The sequence below is a fragment of the Nannospalax galili genome, unplaced genomic scaffold, assembly GCF_000622305.1.
Source record: "Nannospalax galili isolate Female #2095 unplaced genomic scaffold, S.galili_v1.0 scaffold769, whole genome shotgun sequence".
Lineage (NCBI taxonomy): Eukaryota > Metazoa > Chordata > Mammalia > Rodentia > Spalacidae > Nannospalax > Nannospalax galili.
In genome coordinates, this window is record NW_008360306.1 from 1,632,473 (window position 1) to 1,650,852 (window position 18,380).

General features: G+C 46.3%; 1 protein-coding gene across 5 annotated transcripts in view; it reads right to left on the minus strand.

Moving 5' to 3' along the window:
* The window catches only part of Suds3 (SDS3 homolog, SIN3A corepressor complex component), a 39,284-nt gene that overhangs the window by 9,988 nt on the left and 10,916 nt on the right, over positions 1-18,380 (minus strand). For 3 of the 5 annotated variants that reach the window (XR_003847990.1, XM_008824423.3, XM_029559278.1), the window contains exons 5-10: positions 14,425-14,444; positions 12,721-12,877; positions 4,980-5,075; positions 3,369-3,430; positions 3,185-3,206; positions 1,857-1,962 (exon numbers count right to left, since the gene is read on the minus strand). Coding sequence is in view for 3 of the 5 variants with exons in the window: in XM_008824423.3 (XP_008822645.1) it covers positions 1,857-1,962; positions 3,185-3,206; positions 3,369-3,430; positions 4,980-5,075; positions 12,721-12,877; positions 14,425-14,444 (463 nt within the window). In the remaining 2 variants the exon portion in view is untranslated. Of the gene's footprint in view, positions 1-990; positions 1,261-1,856; positions 1,963-3,184; positions 3,207-3,368; positions 3,431-4,979; positions 5,076-12,720; positions 12,878-14,424; positions 14,445-18,380 lie in introns of those variants that run through there. The other 2 variants (XR_003847991.1, XM_029559277.1) reach the window with 2 other exon arrangements.

An 18,380-nucleotide genomic window follows, 5' to 3' on the forward strand; every position in this document is an offset into this window, starting at 1 on the left:
CCACCATGCCTGGCTTGGCTAAGGTTTTTTGTTGTTGTTTTAATTTACTTACTCATTTATTTGTCCTTTTGAGGCAGGGTCTCCCTGTAGCCCCAGCTGGCCTGGAACTTACTATGGAGACCAGGCTGGCCTTGATCTCACAGAGATCTGCCTGCCTCTGTCTCCCAAGTGCTAGGACTAAAGGTGTGTGCCACCAGCCCAGCTGGTTCGGGTTTTCAAAATTCGTTTTATTATTGTGTGGGGGACGGGGGGAACAAACACAATCAGAGGACAATTTGCAGAAGTCAGTTCCTTCCATTGTGGGTTCCAGACATTGAACTTAGATCAAACTTTTGCCTGCTGAGCCACTTCACTGGCCCCAGGCTTAGTTTTAATGTAAACAGTGCATAGTTTTATGTAAGAGAACAGAGCATCATGGATTCTGGCATCAAGACAGTCTTGGAAACCCTCTACTATGGACAGTGAGCGATGACTGCAGTCTAAGGTAGCTAGCTAGTACATGTAACCAATACAAAACTCAGAGGTCATATCACACCATCACTTTTAGAACTTAAGAAACTGAGAGGGAGTTGGGGGGGAGATGGGAGGAGCTGGAAAGGGAATGGGCAGAGCAGAAATGATGCAAATACAATACTCATACGAAATTCTCAAAAAAAATTTTTTTAATTATATAAAAAAAATCTTTTGAGCCAGGTGTGGTGGTGCACACCTGTAGTCCCAGCACTTGGGAGGCAGAGGCAGGAGGATCTCTGTGAGTTCAAGGCCAGCCTGGTCTACATAGTGAGTTCTAGGACAGCTGGGGCTACAAGGAGACCCTGCTTCAAAAAGATAAAAAAAAAAAAAATCTTTGGAATAAAAAATATATATATTGACACTCAGAGTTATCATACTGCCATTATAAGTGCTAATCACAGAAGCCATATAATAACCCAGACCTTCTCAATACAGCCAAGTAGAAAGTCAGTCTGTAACCATGGCTTAACAGAGTGTTTGCCTGCCCAGGAATAATGAACAAGACAGTGCACCAGGACAAAAAAACATTTGAAAAGATGAAAGAATCTTCATCAGTTTAATACCCACCACAATAGCGAACCAGAAGGTAGTGTTTGCTGAATGAATGAACATGTGAGCTCTCAAGGGTCTTCTTATTCTTTTGCCATTTCTTTTCCAATCACAGGCTGTTTGAATGTTTCAAATAGCTTTCCATCTAAACTAGTTATGTTTTAGGATATAATTTCTCCAACTCAGTTTCCTGGAATGCTTTTGCAGTGGGGATAATGCATGAGAAAAGGGTAAAGCTGTCAAATAAAAAACATCTGGCATCTTAGAAACTTGCAGCTCTAAGCAGGGAACTCATTGGGCTTAAGTAACAGGACATCCCTTCAACTGGCTTGACCACAAAATCCTTCATCCCCAGAACACTCACAACCTTTAGACACAGAAGTGGAGGTAAAATGGGCAGAGCAGGACACACCCTGCCATGGCTGGACAGGAACAGCCTGTAAATTCTAGAATGGGGACGGCAACATGGAGAGGGAAGGGTATCACCACCCACGGAACACATTTTGGGAAACACTATTTACTCAGGGACCTCACAGAGGCATCCATCAACACATTGTTCACACTCTACTAGGTGCAGAATCTCATTCAAAACTCCAAGTTAGGGCCCAAATCCCAGCACTTGGGAGGTAGAGGCCCTGGGTCTGATCCTCAGCACCGCCAAAAGAAATTAAACTCACAAACATAAAAATCTAAGCTGAGCAGAAGCCATCCCATGATATAATCAGTACACAAAGCCCCAACCCTCCATATGGTCATGAGACCATTAAGAACAGCCATGTCTTCTCATAACTTACCATCTTTTATCATAGTACAGCTTGCCATCTTCTATCCGAGCCTCAAATCTCTGGGCCGGAGACTCTGCAGGTGTTGCAGGCAAGTGTTCGGGAGAGGATGGGGATGCTGAGGAACCAGAGACACCAAGATGACAGACATGAAATGAACCTGGGACTGAGCATGGGGCCCAACAATGGCATGCTGTGACTGACACTACACAAGTGTGACAATGACTCTGACAGGCAATGCTTGATGCAGGTGGAATGCTTGGGAACAGAACAAAATTCTTAATTTAGAAACAGGAGCCTCTCTGTGCTATGCTGCCCAGGCTAGGCTATTCACAGGCACTGCCCGCTACTGATCAGCACTTGAAGCCTGGTGGTTTCTCACTGCTGGGAGTTGCCACACTGATCCTGGACTTAGTGTAGACACCCAGTAAGCACAGCTCACTGAGAAATTCTTCAGTGTTACATGGAACTTGACCACACAACAGCCCCATGAGGGAGGCAGGGGACAGATTATTCTCATTCTCACTGAACAGAGGAGACACACAAGGTCCAGAGAGCCAAGGTCAAATGTGCAAATGTACAAGATCACTTGGAGGAGAAATAAAGCCCTACTGACCACCAGAAGCCCAGAGGCTAGCACTATGAAAGTTTCCTACAAAATGAAATCATTTCCAGGTGGGGGTCAGAAGATCTAAATTCACAGTCCCATAACCCCTTCATCAGGCCTCAGAAGCTCGGGATTTCTCTATGGACCACACGAGCCCCTGAGTAGATACACAGAGAAAAAAGAATCCTGCTCTTCCCTTGGAGTCAGTAAGAAGGACTGTGAATAATCACAGTGCTAGAACAAAAGCCAGGGCCAACTCAGAAGTCAGCGTGCAGCTCCCAGACTTCCAAGTGCTGCTCTGGAAGGAGCCACATTAATCTGAGTCGGCCTTGCCCTCTTCTACAAATAATCAGAGCAGCCCAAGGGCTAAACCAGGATCGGATATTAAAAGTCACTAGAACCATAATTCTGAGGGCTGAACTCCTGAAAGACATGGATACTGAAAACTCCTATGGTTTCATGTCCTGAATCTCATGTCTGATGTCTATATAGAAGGGAACCTTTAATAGCCAACCAAATGTCTATTTTATAATAAATCCTGTGGAAAAGACAAAAATAACATAGTGGGATTAAATAAAAATCAGGGGAAAGATATATTTATGATTCCTGTCACTTTTCACGACTTCTCTTAGCAAATAATATTTCACTCTTCTTGAAGAGTGCAAAAATTCCCTGGCAGGTATTCACACACTTTCCAATGACATGTACAAAGACTGTGATATCATGCACTCACCTGGTCTCTTGGGTGACTTAAGCTGTAGGAAGAACAACAAAACAGTCTTAGAGAAAATCATTTCAGATGCAACTTAAAACGTCAGAGGTCTCACAGAGACTTAACAGGACGCAGAGAAACAAACTGAGACAGGAAATTATGTTGAGTGTGAACTTTCAAATACATCAAAAACATCAAACTGTACCTTGTTTAAGGTTCTCAGATCCTCCATGATCTGTTCATCTGTTAACAAATAATTTAGCTGAGGTATTGAGAGTTAAAGGAACATGTTTGAAAAGTATAGCTTCCAAGGCCAACAAAACACTACTGATGTTTTAGGACTCACAGAGCAAGAACTATGTCACCTGATGTGTTTACAGTTAAGAACTTGCTTCTGAAAAAGTCGACTTTCTTACTAAATGTCACGGTCACCAGGCATAGAAAAAGCATTCACCTTCCCCCACTTTACAAACTGTTCTGTTGAGAAGAGAGGGTAGGGTGAGATTCATTAGTTTCTACAAAAGTAAGAGCACAGAAAACAGTCAACAATTCCACCTTGAATTTAGAAAATGCTCTTGTTCCAAAGATCTGCAGATTTCTGCACATACAAAGAAAGGTTAGTCTCCCACAGCAATTCAAGTCTTGCTAAGAAGGTAAAGGGACCTGGAGTTCCATCCACTGCTGGTGCAGATGAATGAGTAAACCACTCTGGACATAGGCATGTATATAGTCTTCTCTCCCTGTGCTGGCTCCCATTAACCATGCTTATGGTTACATAGATTCTTTTTAAAAAATACTCATTTTATGTGTTTTGCCTGCATGTATGTATGTGCACTATGTAGATGCCTGGTGCCATGAAGCCATCAGATCCCCTAGAACTGGAGAGAGATGGTTGTGAGCAGCTATGTGGGTGCTAGAAACTGAACCCAGGCCCTCTGGAAGGGCAGCCAGTGTTCTTACCCACTTAGCCGTCTCTCCAGCCCCTCACACAGCTTCCTTATGCCAGCATCTCACCTACTTTAAGCATAATTTGAAATCCACTATTTTAGAGGCAGGGTAACTAGTATACCAAGGCCGGTATTACCATCCTCATCTTACAGGTGGAAAACTTAAAGCACATCAAGCTTTACGTTGCCCTTAAATCTTGAAAAGAGTTTAAATGAAGAGCCAGAATGCCGACTCCATTTCGGCTAGCTTCTTTAGACAAGTCCAGACAAGCTCAGGCTTATTGTACATGTAAAAGCCCCTACCAATCAAGACTTTCCCCATACACAGGATATGGGGACATCCAATTAAGACTTTCCCCGTACACAGGATATGGGGACATCCAATTATTTTAAAAAATGTTTGGCACACACGGGTTTCTATAGAGTGCCCCAATAAAAGCTCCTGCCTGCTATTGTTTGGGGCCAGACTCCATATTTGGCTTGTGAAGTCTGTGCCCGGCTAGCCGCCATTTGATTATTGTCTTTTTTTAACTCTAAATTCTTAAATAAACTTTTGTATAATCTTTTTGGGTATCTGTGGGAATTATTCTCGATTCTCGAACCCTAACATAAATCCAGCATCGACTTCCAATACTGAGTGCCTTTCCATATAACCATTTTCTTTATGTCTCCCATTAAACGCAGTAGCAGTTGAGGACTCCCATGCAAACAGCCAATGTCTGGCCCATGGGCAAATCTTCTACACGTTTTCCCATCAACTATTCTATTATTTGCAGGAGGATGACCATGTACATGCTAGTGAGTGGATAAACAAAGGACTCAACAGTCTTAAGGGCAATAAGCAAATCCAGCTTGGTACCAATGGATATCAGGTGCAGGCTTTCTCCTCTTGTCTGGAATCGGGACAGGATCATTTGGTCGTCTCCGCAACTTTCTGGTCATGATGGGTTTCACTTCCATAGAATCTGTGGTAAGAATGGAATGGGTAAATCTATCTAACTCCACCTGAAGTCGGCAGGAATTCCTGTGGTGAACCTGCCCTCAGCTGCCTCATCACAACTGTCCAAAGGGACACACTTAGTTTTCACATGAGCCCAGACAGATGCCCATCACTTCAGGCTTCAATCTATTCACCAGTGTCAGACTGGATGAACTAGGCACAACCCCCAAGAAACGTAGTCCTACAGCTCAACATCAAGGCTGACGCAGGCTTCTCTACAGTACCCTCAAAAACTAGGGGCTCTTCCTCTTTTCCCTCAAACTGAGAAGCCAGAGTTCTTGGGACTGGAAGGAACTTCAGGGTCATATACCTAATTTCTGCTGCTCCCACAGAGGGTGGGTGCTGAAGCTCATGGGTACAAAAAGTTCTTTTAAAGGTCACTGACCTCAATGTCAAGATTTCTATGGGAAGTCTTCAGTACAAACGCCATTTTCTTCTTTTATAACCCTGTGTAGCTACATGACAATAAGGTTGCCTTTCTTTCTGAACTTTCCTAACACTGCAGTATACTGACTGCAGCATGCTAATTCTCCACATAGGAAACTCTGTCCTCCCCCACAGTAGCCACCCAGCTCTCTGCTCATTTATCCTTCCAGGGTCCTTGTGTGCTGGCCTGCTCCTTCCATGCCAACGGTCTCTCTGGGGTCCAGTCAGTCCTCAGCCTAACTCCCAGATGTCAGTCACCACTCCCAGCTCTGCCAGCCCTTGGCATAGTGACTGGTACCCAACTCCATCAGACTCCCCAGGCTCCTGACAAACTCAACTGTTTCCCCTCCCAAAGCTGCCTCTTCTCTTGTGTCTTAGGGGCATCCAATCTACGACCCTCAGAGGTCACTTCCATAGCCCACCCACTCCTAAAGTGACTTGCAAAACACAAACAAGGTCTATTTGCTCACTCTTCTTGGCAGTAACCAAAGGCTCCCTGCTCTCTACAAAGCAAAGGCAATCTGCCCTCACCCAGTACCTAGACACAAAGCTCTCTGCAGAATGAGCAGAAGAGGTCAGAGCAGAAGGCTAACCTGTGATGGTGCCCTCTGTCAGCAGAGCCAGCAGGACAGTATCAGGGAGTTCTGCCGCAGCAATGGTAGACTGAAGGGCAGAAGCAAATGTGGCCCACAGGGTCATAAGAGGTTTCTGCAGGTTGCTCTTCAAACAGAAACGCAAACTATTTTCTTTTTTTTTTTAATTAAAAAAAAAAATTTTTTTTTCCTGCATATATGTAAGTGCACTGCATGCAGAAAAGGGTGTAAGACTCCCCCTGGAACTGTATTTACAGATGGTTTAGTAGCCAGCTAGTGGGTGCTGGAAACTGAACCCAGGGTCCTCTGCCAAGAGCAGCCAGTGATCTTAGCTGCTGAGCCAGCTCTCTGGCCCCAGTAATATTCATGATTATGAATGAAGTGGAGATAAAATAAGAGCCACAGACCTAATGAACACCCCTACAGTGTCCTTAGAAATGGCAGGTAGATGGAAAAGTACATGTATCCCATGGGAAAATGTGGGGACACTTCTTACTAAAATGAAATCAAATCTCTTATACTGAGACACCATTTCCTCCTGTTCCTGGCCTGTGACATAACACCACAGTCAGGAGCAGGGATGTTTTACCAAAACACAGGTCTCAATCCCCACCCAGAGCAGCCTACAACCACAGCCAGGCCACATAAATGCTCTGTGCCTCAAATTTCCTCCTCTAGAGAATGGAAACCTCAAAAACTCTTCCCTGACAAAGTGTTCCAGGGTACTGAGAGAATATGCAATGCAGTTTGTGTGTGAAGCAAGGGCACCTACCTACATAACCAAGTTCAACTCAGACTGGCAAGGGGGAAGCGAGGTTGTCATATTTTTAGGTGAAAAGAACTACACAAAGGTCTTTCAAAACAGACAAGATACAAACAGTATGGGAGTTACGTTCTAGCAAGCAGGTGGTATCCAATGAGGAGTTCCAACACACAGACCAAACTGAGAAATCAAGGTGTGAAAGGAATTCACTCGATGCTGGAGAGCGCCAGAGAAAGGGAGACAGCTTGGGAGCACTATGGATGCTCGGTCCATCAGAGAGCAGCTGAGCACCTTGCTCCTTGGGGTGAAGAGGGTGGGCAGGACATGATGGAAGTGAGACTCAGAAAAATCACAACCACACTGCTTTCAAATAGAAGAACCATGATCAAATTCTTGTAAAATGGTGAAAGTCAACCCATTTCATTAGTCGGGTCACAGAAAGAACCTGTCAAAGTCCATGCAAAGAGCAGCAAAAAGAGAAGAAAGGTGGCTAGAAAGACCCCTAGAATATGCCAGTGTGCCCAGCCACCATCCAGGAGAAGAGATACAACAGGGAGCAGTCCTACCAATGGTCCAGCTGGCAGAAGAGATTAACTTATATGTCAGAGCCCCAACACAGCACAAGAAGACTATCCACTAAGCCACCTAGCTCCAAGCCATATCAGTTTTAGTGGCTTGGAGGGCAGACATTTCAAGAAGGATGGGATAGCCTAACCACCTATGTCTCTGTCAGGAGTTCTAACTCTCAAACCAGTAACAACTGGTATGCTAAGCTTCAAACACCAGTCTCCTCTAAATGTGGACAGTGAGAGCCTGAGGGAGTATAATTTGGGTACCACAAAAATCAAACTGCCAGAACTGAAGCCCAGACCTTGGAATGTGACAAGGCTGGGGAAGACACTATCAGTCTTCCTCTCAGATACCAGGCACCAACCTCCTAAGACTTAATGCAACTGCCTCAAGTTAGGGAGCCTCTCTGGCCCAGAGGCCTCTTTCTACAGAACCCATTGGACAAGCCACCAGCCTAGGCACACAGCTCCTCTCCAAACCATCTCAGATTTGATCTTGAACAGTCCAACTCATTCCAAGCCACTAACCAGGTAACCTGCCAGAGACAGTGCTGAGCCTGCCCTCAAAGAAAGAGAACTTGAAAGACGGTAAGAGCTAGGCAGAGTCATAGAACAGTCCCTGGGGGCGGATATTCTTGAAAACATTGACTACCCCCAATTACTGGGCAATTACCAATTAACTAGCCTACCTTTTGTTCTGCACTCCCTAGGTCTGCCCATTCACTTCCTACTGTGTTCAGCTGCGGGTGAGCCTCCCTTTAACATACTTTAGTCATTAAAACAAGCTTATGCATGATCTCCCACCTAAGTGGGATATAAAGGAACTAAGTAGCCTCAGAGAAGCAGAGGGTCGAAGACTGGTAACCAGAGGCTGAGAGAAAGGCCACTCACTGCCAAGTTCCAGCTCCAAAGGGGAAATAACTTCTGGGGGTCTACGGCACAGTGAGGTCACTATGGTTAACAATATTTTAGTGAGCACTTCAAGACAGTTACTAGAACACAAGATTTTGAACATTTCTATCATGGGAAGATGATTAAATATATGAGGTCATGGATAAGTTAACACCAATTTGATGGTTACACAATGTATATATTTGATATTACACAATGTATATGGCATGGAAACATCCCCATTAACATATATAGTGCCAAAAAGCAAATATTAAGGGTTGGGGACAGAGCTGAGCGGTGGAGCACTTGCCTAGCTTGTGTAGGGCCCTGGTTCCAAGCCCAGTTCTGGAAGGGAAAAAAGTACACATTTGCTTACTATTGGAAAAAACCAGTTGCAATGATCTGAAACAGGTTTAACAGTCCACACATGGTAGAAAGAAAGGCCAGTGGGGGGCAAAGCCTGCAGCAGATGGGGAGTGCAACATAGAGCACCCTTGGAAGTCCAGCCAAATCCAGGCCCCTCTCCAGTGGGCTGGCAGGCTCCCTGTGTCGTCACTGCTGCAGGGTGACTGCAATAGGAGTTGGCGGCAAGGAATGAGACTCAAGGTCAAGTCTTCGGAGGCCAAACAAGGGTAGGAACAAAGAGATCAATCTCCAGTAGGCCAAAGTTGCCCAGAATGAAGAGCTGACATGTGTAGCCCTTCACTGAAGCCCACAGAGGCCCTTCAACCACACTGAACAGCCTCTGCCCTGTTGCACTGGGGAAGAGCACCTTGAGGACAAGCCTACCTGCACCACATCCAGTCACCTCTCCACTCACCCAACTCTTCTCCCAGCCTCTTCCCTGGCATGTTAGGTGCTGCCTAGTAATAACATTAAAACAAGCCTATCAGATCTTTACCTGCCTACCTTTGGGGCCTCTGTCAACAGCGTCTTACACCTGGGTGGCCTAGCAGCTGGATCAGTCTGGGGACAATCCAAATGCAAACTGTCTAGGGGACAGACCCCAGTCAGCAGCCCGACTTTGTCAGTGCTATATGCATCCACAGTGTCCAATGTGTCAATAGAGTCAAGAAAATACTTGGAATTGGATGGATTCTGGCTTAAGCACTATCTAGCTCTGCGGGCCCTGAAGCAAATGGCCGCACTTCTGAGTCGGCTATGCGATATGTAAACTCAGGATGACACCAAATCAAGACAAGCTGCGGGAACTAAATGAGATTACACTTACTGAATCCCACGCGTTTGCCCTGTGTCAGCCACTTTCCAGCACCCAACACAGACATCATCTCATCTTCAACCAAGGTGCCAGAAGAGGATCTACCTAACTCACCACACAAGGAAATATCCCCTGGAAATATCAGCCTGTGCCTGAGCCAGTCTGTTGGCTCGGGAGGCAGCATTCACCGTCTTCTCCAATGTCTGACTCAGTCCAAGAGCTCACAGTTCTTTGACATTATAACTTGTAGGACTACTACAAATCCAGTATTTCTAAAGCAATTTCAGTTTTACTGAGGTTATGAGAAGCCTCCAACACAGGCCTAGAGGCCCTTGTGAGCAAGTGTTCACCAACAAAGGAGGGTGGGGAGGAGGTTAAAGAGCTAGTTCAGTGGTTAAGAGCACTGGCTCTCACAGATGACCTGATTTGATTCTCAGCACACACACAGCAGCTAAGTCCATAATTCCAGATTCAGGGAATCTGACATCCTCTTCTGGCTCCATAGGCACTGTATGTACATGGTACACTTACATGCAAGCAAAACACTCATACACATAAAATAAAAATAATTATTAAGTGGCAATAAGAAGGCTGTCTAATGGGAAGGAAAATTAATTTAAAAAGGTAAAGCTTGGGCTGGACAGATGGCTCAGCAGTTAAGAGTGCTTGCTGCTCTTGCAGAGGACCCAGGTTCAAGTTCTAACACCCATATCAAGTGGCCCCTAAATACCTATAACTCCAGCCTGTGGTATATACTCACTAGCACACATATAGATGAATAAAAATCAAATAAAATCCTGAAAAATCCAAGTGATAAAGCTCCCAACATTTTACAGGGCATCAAGTTCTCCTTGTTTGGGGAGTTACTTATAACCTCAGCCTCAACATCAAAGAAGATTCCCACTCAGGTTCCTCCATCTCCTCCTCCTCACTGTGATCCAGCAGTGCAAAGGCAGGCCCTGGGACATGGTCAGAAAGCCCTCACTCCAGATTCTGAAATAGCCTGCTCTTTTCAAGGCTCTCAGGTAACAACATCTGTATTAAGGCTGAAACAGCAGACCTCTCATCAACCCAGCTCTCTACCATGGTATAGCACAGTGCTGCCTGTTCAACTAGCTGTCTGGCTGTCCCCAAGGATGGAGTGCAGGGGACCTCTGATGTTCCCACTGAGGGTGGTTCCTAAGTGTTTTACACCACGTGCACGACAAGAGTGGGTGACCCGGGACACCTGTTTCAGGGGATCCTCCTCATCAGCCTCATCTTACTTTGTTTCTAAAGAGATCTCCATGTTGAACCAGAAAAGCAGAATTTAAGAAACCTCTTTCCTGGGTAGAGCTGAGCCGCACTGGTCCTGGGCATCAATCCACAGAGGTGAAGCGAATCAGTCCATTAGAGAAAGGACATCAGGCCTTTCATCAACACCGTGGCAGCGCCATTTGTGGAAGACCTCGTTATCCTTCTAGCTTCAGTGCTTTCCTTCCACCCTCCATCATTACCTTGGCAGTCATCTCCCACCAAGGGTACCAAATGGCTTGAGGACGGATGACGGTACTTTTAGTGCCCATGGCTAGCTTTATAAACACTTCTGTTATCTATTTTATTGTGTTACAAATGATTTCACTGCATTTATTTGTCTTTTCTACCTGGCAAGCTCTACTTCAAGTCGCCAACAATGCTTCTTGTCCCAATTCAGGTTCTGGCAATAAAACTGCCTGGCCAAACAGTGTTTACTGCTTGTCAATAATTAGGATGTCAAATCACAGGTAAGGCGATCATACCCTTCCCTGCAGATGGAGAGGGAGCAGCTATAAACAGACAATATTTCCCACTAGCCTGATGAAGGATCCCGAACATCTGGTGGTTCTAGCAGAGAGCGATGAGGTGTCAATGCCAGTCACAGCCACCATCAAAGAAAATGGTGTGTGGGTCAAAACACAGGTGGGGAGACTGGTACCAGACAAGGCAACACTATGCTGGGGGCCTAACTAAACCTACACTGCCACAAGAACAAGATGGTGCCGTCTCCAGATGCCATTCTAGCATCCATCATCACCACAGCATTTCTGCACAGCAGGCCTTCAAGAATGTGCTACATTTGACAAGTCTTGCCATGAGGACTCTGTGAGAGCTTTTTAAAAAGTCACATACCCACCAGACACAGTCACGTTATCATCAGGGAGTCTGCAGCAGATGGCAGCATTCTGTGACAATGGGTGGGCATGCTAGCTCACAGCACAGAAAGACAACAGACACAGACCTACTTACTTTTAGTTTCAAAGTCAATTCCAAGTTCCATCCATGCAAGAACTTGCATGTCCTATAGAACCCAGTTAAAACTAGGTGTGCTAGGGTCCCAGAACCTCTTAGACAAGACTACAGAAGTTCAATTTCAGTGTGTACAGAAGGATAAGTCACCTACATATTTCCAAGTGACAAACTCACTGCTGACTTGCTCACACTATCTGCCAAGTTCCAAAATAGACAGTTCCTACCAATTCTTTGTATCCTTCTATGACTCACCATTCTGCACAGGACAACACAGAGGGGCCCACACTGCTTCCCCCACACCTGTGTGTAGCCTGCTGAGCTGAGCTCTCCCACACCAGAACACTAAGTCTCAGAAGGCTGGGGGAACTAGACTCTCAAAAGTGCACCGGCTTCACAGAGTGCTAAACTTAGCTACCTCATGGAGTCCTATAGGCTTCCTACACACTTAGCAGCACTGCCTAGGGGAAGAAAGGTAACAGTACAGAAGACCTAGCCAAAGATACCATCCTTCCTCTTATTACAGCAGACTAGAAAAACAACAGAGTCCCATCACCACAGATGGACCTGGGATACAACCACTACGCCAAGGGCAGCTGACCAAGGGACCCAATAAAGCACAAGTCAGAGCCTGTAATTATCACCCAGCACCCTATGGACTAACTGTCACGTATGGACACAGAGACTCCACTAACCAGTTCTGGGAGATGGGGTATGACCAGCCCACCTGACAGTGAGAGAAACAGAAGTTAAGCAGCTGACTAAGGCCCCAGGCTGCACTGTGACACTCTCCATGTCATGTCCCTCTGGAGGTGAGGCAGGAGTTTCTGAGGCACCTACCAGGACCCCTGGAGCTCCCAGGACCAGTCACCAAGGCTTCATACCTCCAGTTAGCTCCATGGTCAGCTTTTCATTTTCAATCATTTTCTTCTTCTCCTCCAGCTCAGCAATCAGATTCTCCTTCAGCTCAACCTTCTTGTCTTCAAACTCCTTCACAGCTGCTTTCTTCTCTTTAATATAGTTTCTTTCCACTTGTTCTGTCTGATCAAAAGAGAAGCAAAGGCTAGGGAGGCGTGGCCCTGGCAGCCAGGGTCCCAAGCCTAGCTCTGACCTCAACAGCAGAGGAAGACACCCACTCCCTGGAAATTCAAGACCTGTTTCACCCACACAGTCTGTGGGGATCAAGAGCCTGGGAGCAATTCTCCCAGCAAGAAGCCAAGCCCAGTCACCCGATGGTTGGCTTACTTCCGAGAGCATCGCACTGCCACCCAGGCCCCCACCTCTCCATACCTGGAGTCTATGGCCTTAATGTTAGAACAGGACTTGAGACTCAAAAATAGCAAGAGTCCCTTTGAAGGAGACAATTTCAAGGGAAAATAGCCCATTCCAGGTGAAATTTGTTCAAAATTAATGCATGATATTGAAGTCAGACAACATGTTGTTATTTTTCACTCCTAAGACAGAAGCAACTACAGGTCACTCATTAGGTATCTGAACCCTCAAGTACTCAAACACTGAAATTTAGCTATTAATAAAATCAAAATACTGCTTAAGAGTCCACTATTAAAATCTCAGCCAGGCTGGTAGCACACTCCTTTAATCCCAGCAGGTGGATTTCTCTGAGAGTGAGTCCAGCCTGATCTACATAGCAAGTTCTAGGCCACCTTGGACTACAGGGAGACCCTATATCAAAAATCTGTAATAAACAAAATCTCACCAGCGCTCTGAATGATGACTGTGGGGGTTGTACTGGGCTGTGTTGCTGAAACTATGGTCTGCCAGGCTGTGACCAGGTGCACCTGATTTTAGTACTAAAATGTCTTCCAATAATATGAATCTGATACTACCAGGGCTTTCTCCACAGGCACGCACACTCACTAGCCACCCAGGGGCAATCCATCATCAAGACCCAGGCTTTCACTGAGTGCACTGACCCTGACAGAGAAACAGCACTGATCTGTCCATGCACAAAAGGAAATGTTATCCCCATCTTTCCTACTGGTCGAGAGAAGTTTCAATATAAGATGGATCTGCAGAGCCAATTCAGGGACTGGGCAACTGGGAAGAATACTATCTAATTACTAGGCAACCTTAACTCAGAGATATCTCTAAGCAGCTATGAGATAAAAGTCAACAAGAAAACAAGTCAGTGGTTAGGGGCTGGAGAGATGGCTCAATGGGCAGCCCTTCCTGGTCTTCTAGAAGACCTGAGTTCAGTTCCTAGCACCCACATCAGGCAGCTCACAACTACCTATAACTCCAGCTCCAGGAGATTCAACACCCCCTTCTAACCTCTGTGGGCACCTGCACACATGTTCCATTCACTCACACAGACACACATTTAAAAAAAAAAAAAAAAGAAAAAGAACAGTGAGGGGTGACATCCCTAATCCCCAATGACAGAGACTGTACAACAACAAATGAATGGTTGGAATGTCTGAGTTGACACCAGGAATCTCGTAAACACAGTGGTAGCAAAAGCTTCTCAAACCATCCTACTCAGTGACAGAATGAAAAGGCCAGTAGATGGAGAGTCAGATTGCAGCCTCAGAACGAATTGCAAACTCAGAAGATCCGTGGGTACTTACTTCCAGCTGGAGGAAGAGTTCTGAAAGAGAGGAAAAAGTACAATTAAATTCACGAAGCGTCACCTTGCTGGACAAGAATGTCAGGACTCCTTCAGAAGCCAGAACTGCTTTCTGAACACACATTTCACAAAACAGATGTTTTCATAAGTAACATTCATATACACGAAGGGGAAGGTTGCAAGGATGAGGAGTTCAGTTAAAATTTGGCTCTGGGGGCTGAAGAGATGCTCAGTGGTTAAGAGCACTGACTACTCTTACAGAGGACCCAGGTTCAATTCCCAGCACCCACATGGTGGCTAACGACAATTTGTAACTCCAGTTCCAGGGGATCCAACATCCTCTTCTGTCTTCTGCAGGCACCAGGCATGCATGTGGGGTACATATATATATGCAGGTAAAACACATAAAATTAAAAAACAAAAAACAAACTTGGCCCTGAATACCATCAGCTCTGTCAATTTAACCTGAGGCCAAAATTGAGCAGGGAACCAAGTACTTGACAGAATGGAATTTGTCCTTTCTCACTCAGTCCTCCCCCTCCAACAGGCAAAGCCTACAGGACAATTCAGCAAGGAGAAACATGATACCCCAGAGACAGAGTCCATGTGGAAGATTTAAAAGATTTCAAAGTGTGATGTGTGTATGACAAGGCAGGACCCCAGAGACTGCAGAGGGGGCTAGGGGCCCAGGCCCAGATCTTGACTCCAGGCTACCAAGCTCTGCTCTTATGAGATCTTGATCTACTGCAGCTCACTCCTGAGGCCTTTCCTGACAGCCCCAAACTCTTCAAGCCTGCTCAGAAGTGGGGCAGTATTCAATGACTTCTTCAGTGCCTACTGTGTGCCAGGCAATGAATTAGTAACTGTTTACCCAACAACCTCTACCAGGAGTTTGTAAGCTCCTGACAAACCCAGTATTTGAAACAAAATAGGCCTATGGCTTCCTATCTTTTCCGGGTGAGTATGAGCCTGCCACATTTGATCCGTGGGTAGATCAGAAACTTTCAGGTGCCACTTAAATTCCCATGGTCTCCTTTACATGCCTCAAATCCTACAAACCACTCCCTATAAAAAGAACACACACTCCATGGAGTTTTCAGACTTTCAGGAGCTCTAGACCAGGAGCCCAGACAGATGTCCATTAAGGAGCTGTGGAATCAAAAAGCCTTCATGTAGAAAACAAGTCAGTCTTTATTTCCTGACCCCAGGAAGTTCAATCACTTTGGCCCTGGGAATTGCAGTCACAGGAGGATCAAGCGCGCCCCAATGTGTTTTTCCTGTGACTGCTGCAGACTGCCCTATCCATGAAAAGGCCACACACCTGAGGTCCTGTGCCATCTGAGAAATCAGGCCTGCACCACACCAGAGGACAACTTAGAGCTGGTGGCTGATCAGGATCAAGCAGCCAGACCCCAGCCACAACTAAAGTGGGTGGGAGATCTGGGCAGAATGTGCTTGTTGACCTAAGGCTGATGGATTTAGGGGCTCTTCAGCACCTTCAACTGGGGAGAGTAAACACTTCTCACATGGTTGGAAAGCCAACCCCATGTTCATCCTGCTGTTCCAGCTTCAGAAATGTGCCTCACATCAACTTTATTTATACTTAGATTCCCTGAGGAATCATAATTCCCCTCTTCAGATGGAGAAACTGAGACTCCAGGAACCAATACCATACTTAAAGGCTCAGACCCACAGCAGTGGAAACAGGAAGGGAACCTAGGACCATCCCCTTCAAGGCTGCTATCCCCTTTCCCTGCTACACAGGCGCTCCAAGGACTAAAGATTTTAAAGACATCTCAGAGCTGAGCTGGGGAATTAAGAGTGGAGCAGAACAGCCACAAGGAGAGTGTCTGGACAGACAGCTAACGGCTGAGCTCCATTTTCCTAACGTCCCCAAGATCCTTCATCCCCAGGGGGAAAGCAAGAGGGCTTCCATGGACAAAGCTGAAAAGTTCAAGATCCAAACTCAAGAGGAAAACACCACAGGTGTGGCCTCCAGACTCAATCTCCAAACCGAACTCAACTGTGACAGGAACAGGCACCCTGCTGGCACTCCAAGTGCTCCCTGATGAGCTTAACACATATGGAAGACATCTGGTAAGCACAGCAGTAACTGTCTGAAACTTATGTGGCTGCACATTTCACTCACTACACTATTCTTTCACTGCTGTTCATTTATTTCCATATGTGTGTGTATGTATATGGCATGCACATGCCATGGCACACACTCGGAAGTCAGAGGACAACTTGCAGAAGTCGGTTCTCTCCATCATGTGGGTCTCAGGCATTGAACTCAGGTGTCAGGCTTGGCAGCAAGCGCCTCTGCCTGCTGAATCATCTTACTGGCCCTCTGCAGGATTCTTTAACTCACATTGCTCCTTAGTTTTGCATAGGATGAAATGGTGAGTTTCCTAAAGTCAAGGACAACATGTTGGTGACTTTATATTGTTCAAAGTACTTAAGTGTAACAGATGCTCAGCAAATACACTGGGAAAATGCATTCACTGTACAGCAGACCAAAGCATGCTCCTTTATTCTAAATGCTTATAGCATGTAGGGGCAGTAACAAGACCACACCCCTCTTCTTGGGACACAAACTCCAGAAGACACCAACCTAACAACAGCATGAGCCAACCTACAGACTTTGTCCACGCCAGCATCTCAGGCTGCCCATTATGCTGCCATGGGGACATGAGCAAGAAGGAAGACCACTCTATTCTTGAAGGCACCAGGGAGAACCCCAACTACAAAGAGCTACCACCAACACCCTTGACTGTTGGGGACCCCTGCTGTGTAAGGTAGCAGTCTCTCTATGTCCGGATAGCCCACGGGGCTCGGAGTTCATATGTAGAGACTTTTTTTTATCAGCAGGGCGCCTTTTTATTCTTTTTCTGACTCACCTTTTGAAGTGGCTGCCACAGATGCCCTACCAAAAACATGGCTCTGGCATAGGAACTGCCAGATTTTCCTGTGTGATAATCAAACAATGTCTGGCAGCCTGGCAGGAGCACCACCACATGTAAATGAGGCATCCTAAAAGCACCTATCCATTAAGGCTTTTGCCACTGCCCCCACAGTATAAAATATCCTGGTTTCCCCTAATTAATCGGAGCTGAATCACTAAGACCTGGAGCGGTACTGAGCTGGGTTCTGTGTCTTACTGCCTACGATCCAGTCTCTCCGGAGAGGGCTGTCTCTTCGTAAACCACGACTCACAGAGACCCTGCTTTCGCCGTTTCTCGCACCTCCCCTCGTGACCTGGTTGCCAACGGGTCTCGAACTTAGAGGGAGTGCACGGTGGAAATTGAAACGGAACCCAACTGGGCAGCTGACAGTGGTCCTAGAGCCGCCAGCTCCGGCAGCAGAGACCCTCAGCAACGCAGTGTGTGAAACCCGCGCACTCCAGCAGCAGAGAGCCAGGGACCCAAACAGCAGACGCGGCCCACGGGACCCGCCGCACTCCAGCGACGTGTGGGAGACCGGCGCCACGCCCAGCAGCTGGTGCTCCGTGAAACCCGCACGCCTATATCTGGCGCCCAACATGGGACCCTCTGAACTTCGCGCCAGCCAGCATCTGGTGCCCCCGGAAACACAGGATTTGTGAGTATATTTTCTTTCTTTCATCTCCCATGAGGAGACTAAAAAGGCAGCTGTGCCCCCAAGCTTCCCCACTCATGGGGCCTGACAAATCTCTCTTTCGTCTCCCATCAGGAAAATAAAAAAATAGCTGCACCCCCAAGCGACCCCACTAGTGGGGCCTGACCCTTTCTCTTTTCTCTTTTCCTCCTTCTAAAATTAAACTTCCCTAATTGGTTTTGTTATCCTGCCCCCCAGGGCATTCAAGCCACAGCTAAAACCAGTTAGGTAAGAATTTAAATTAACTAGCCCCTGTGGAGCACCTGGCCAAACAAAAGATTTAAAAGTGCCATTTTTTTTTCTTTCTGCAGTCTAAGGCTT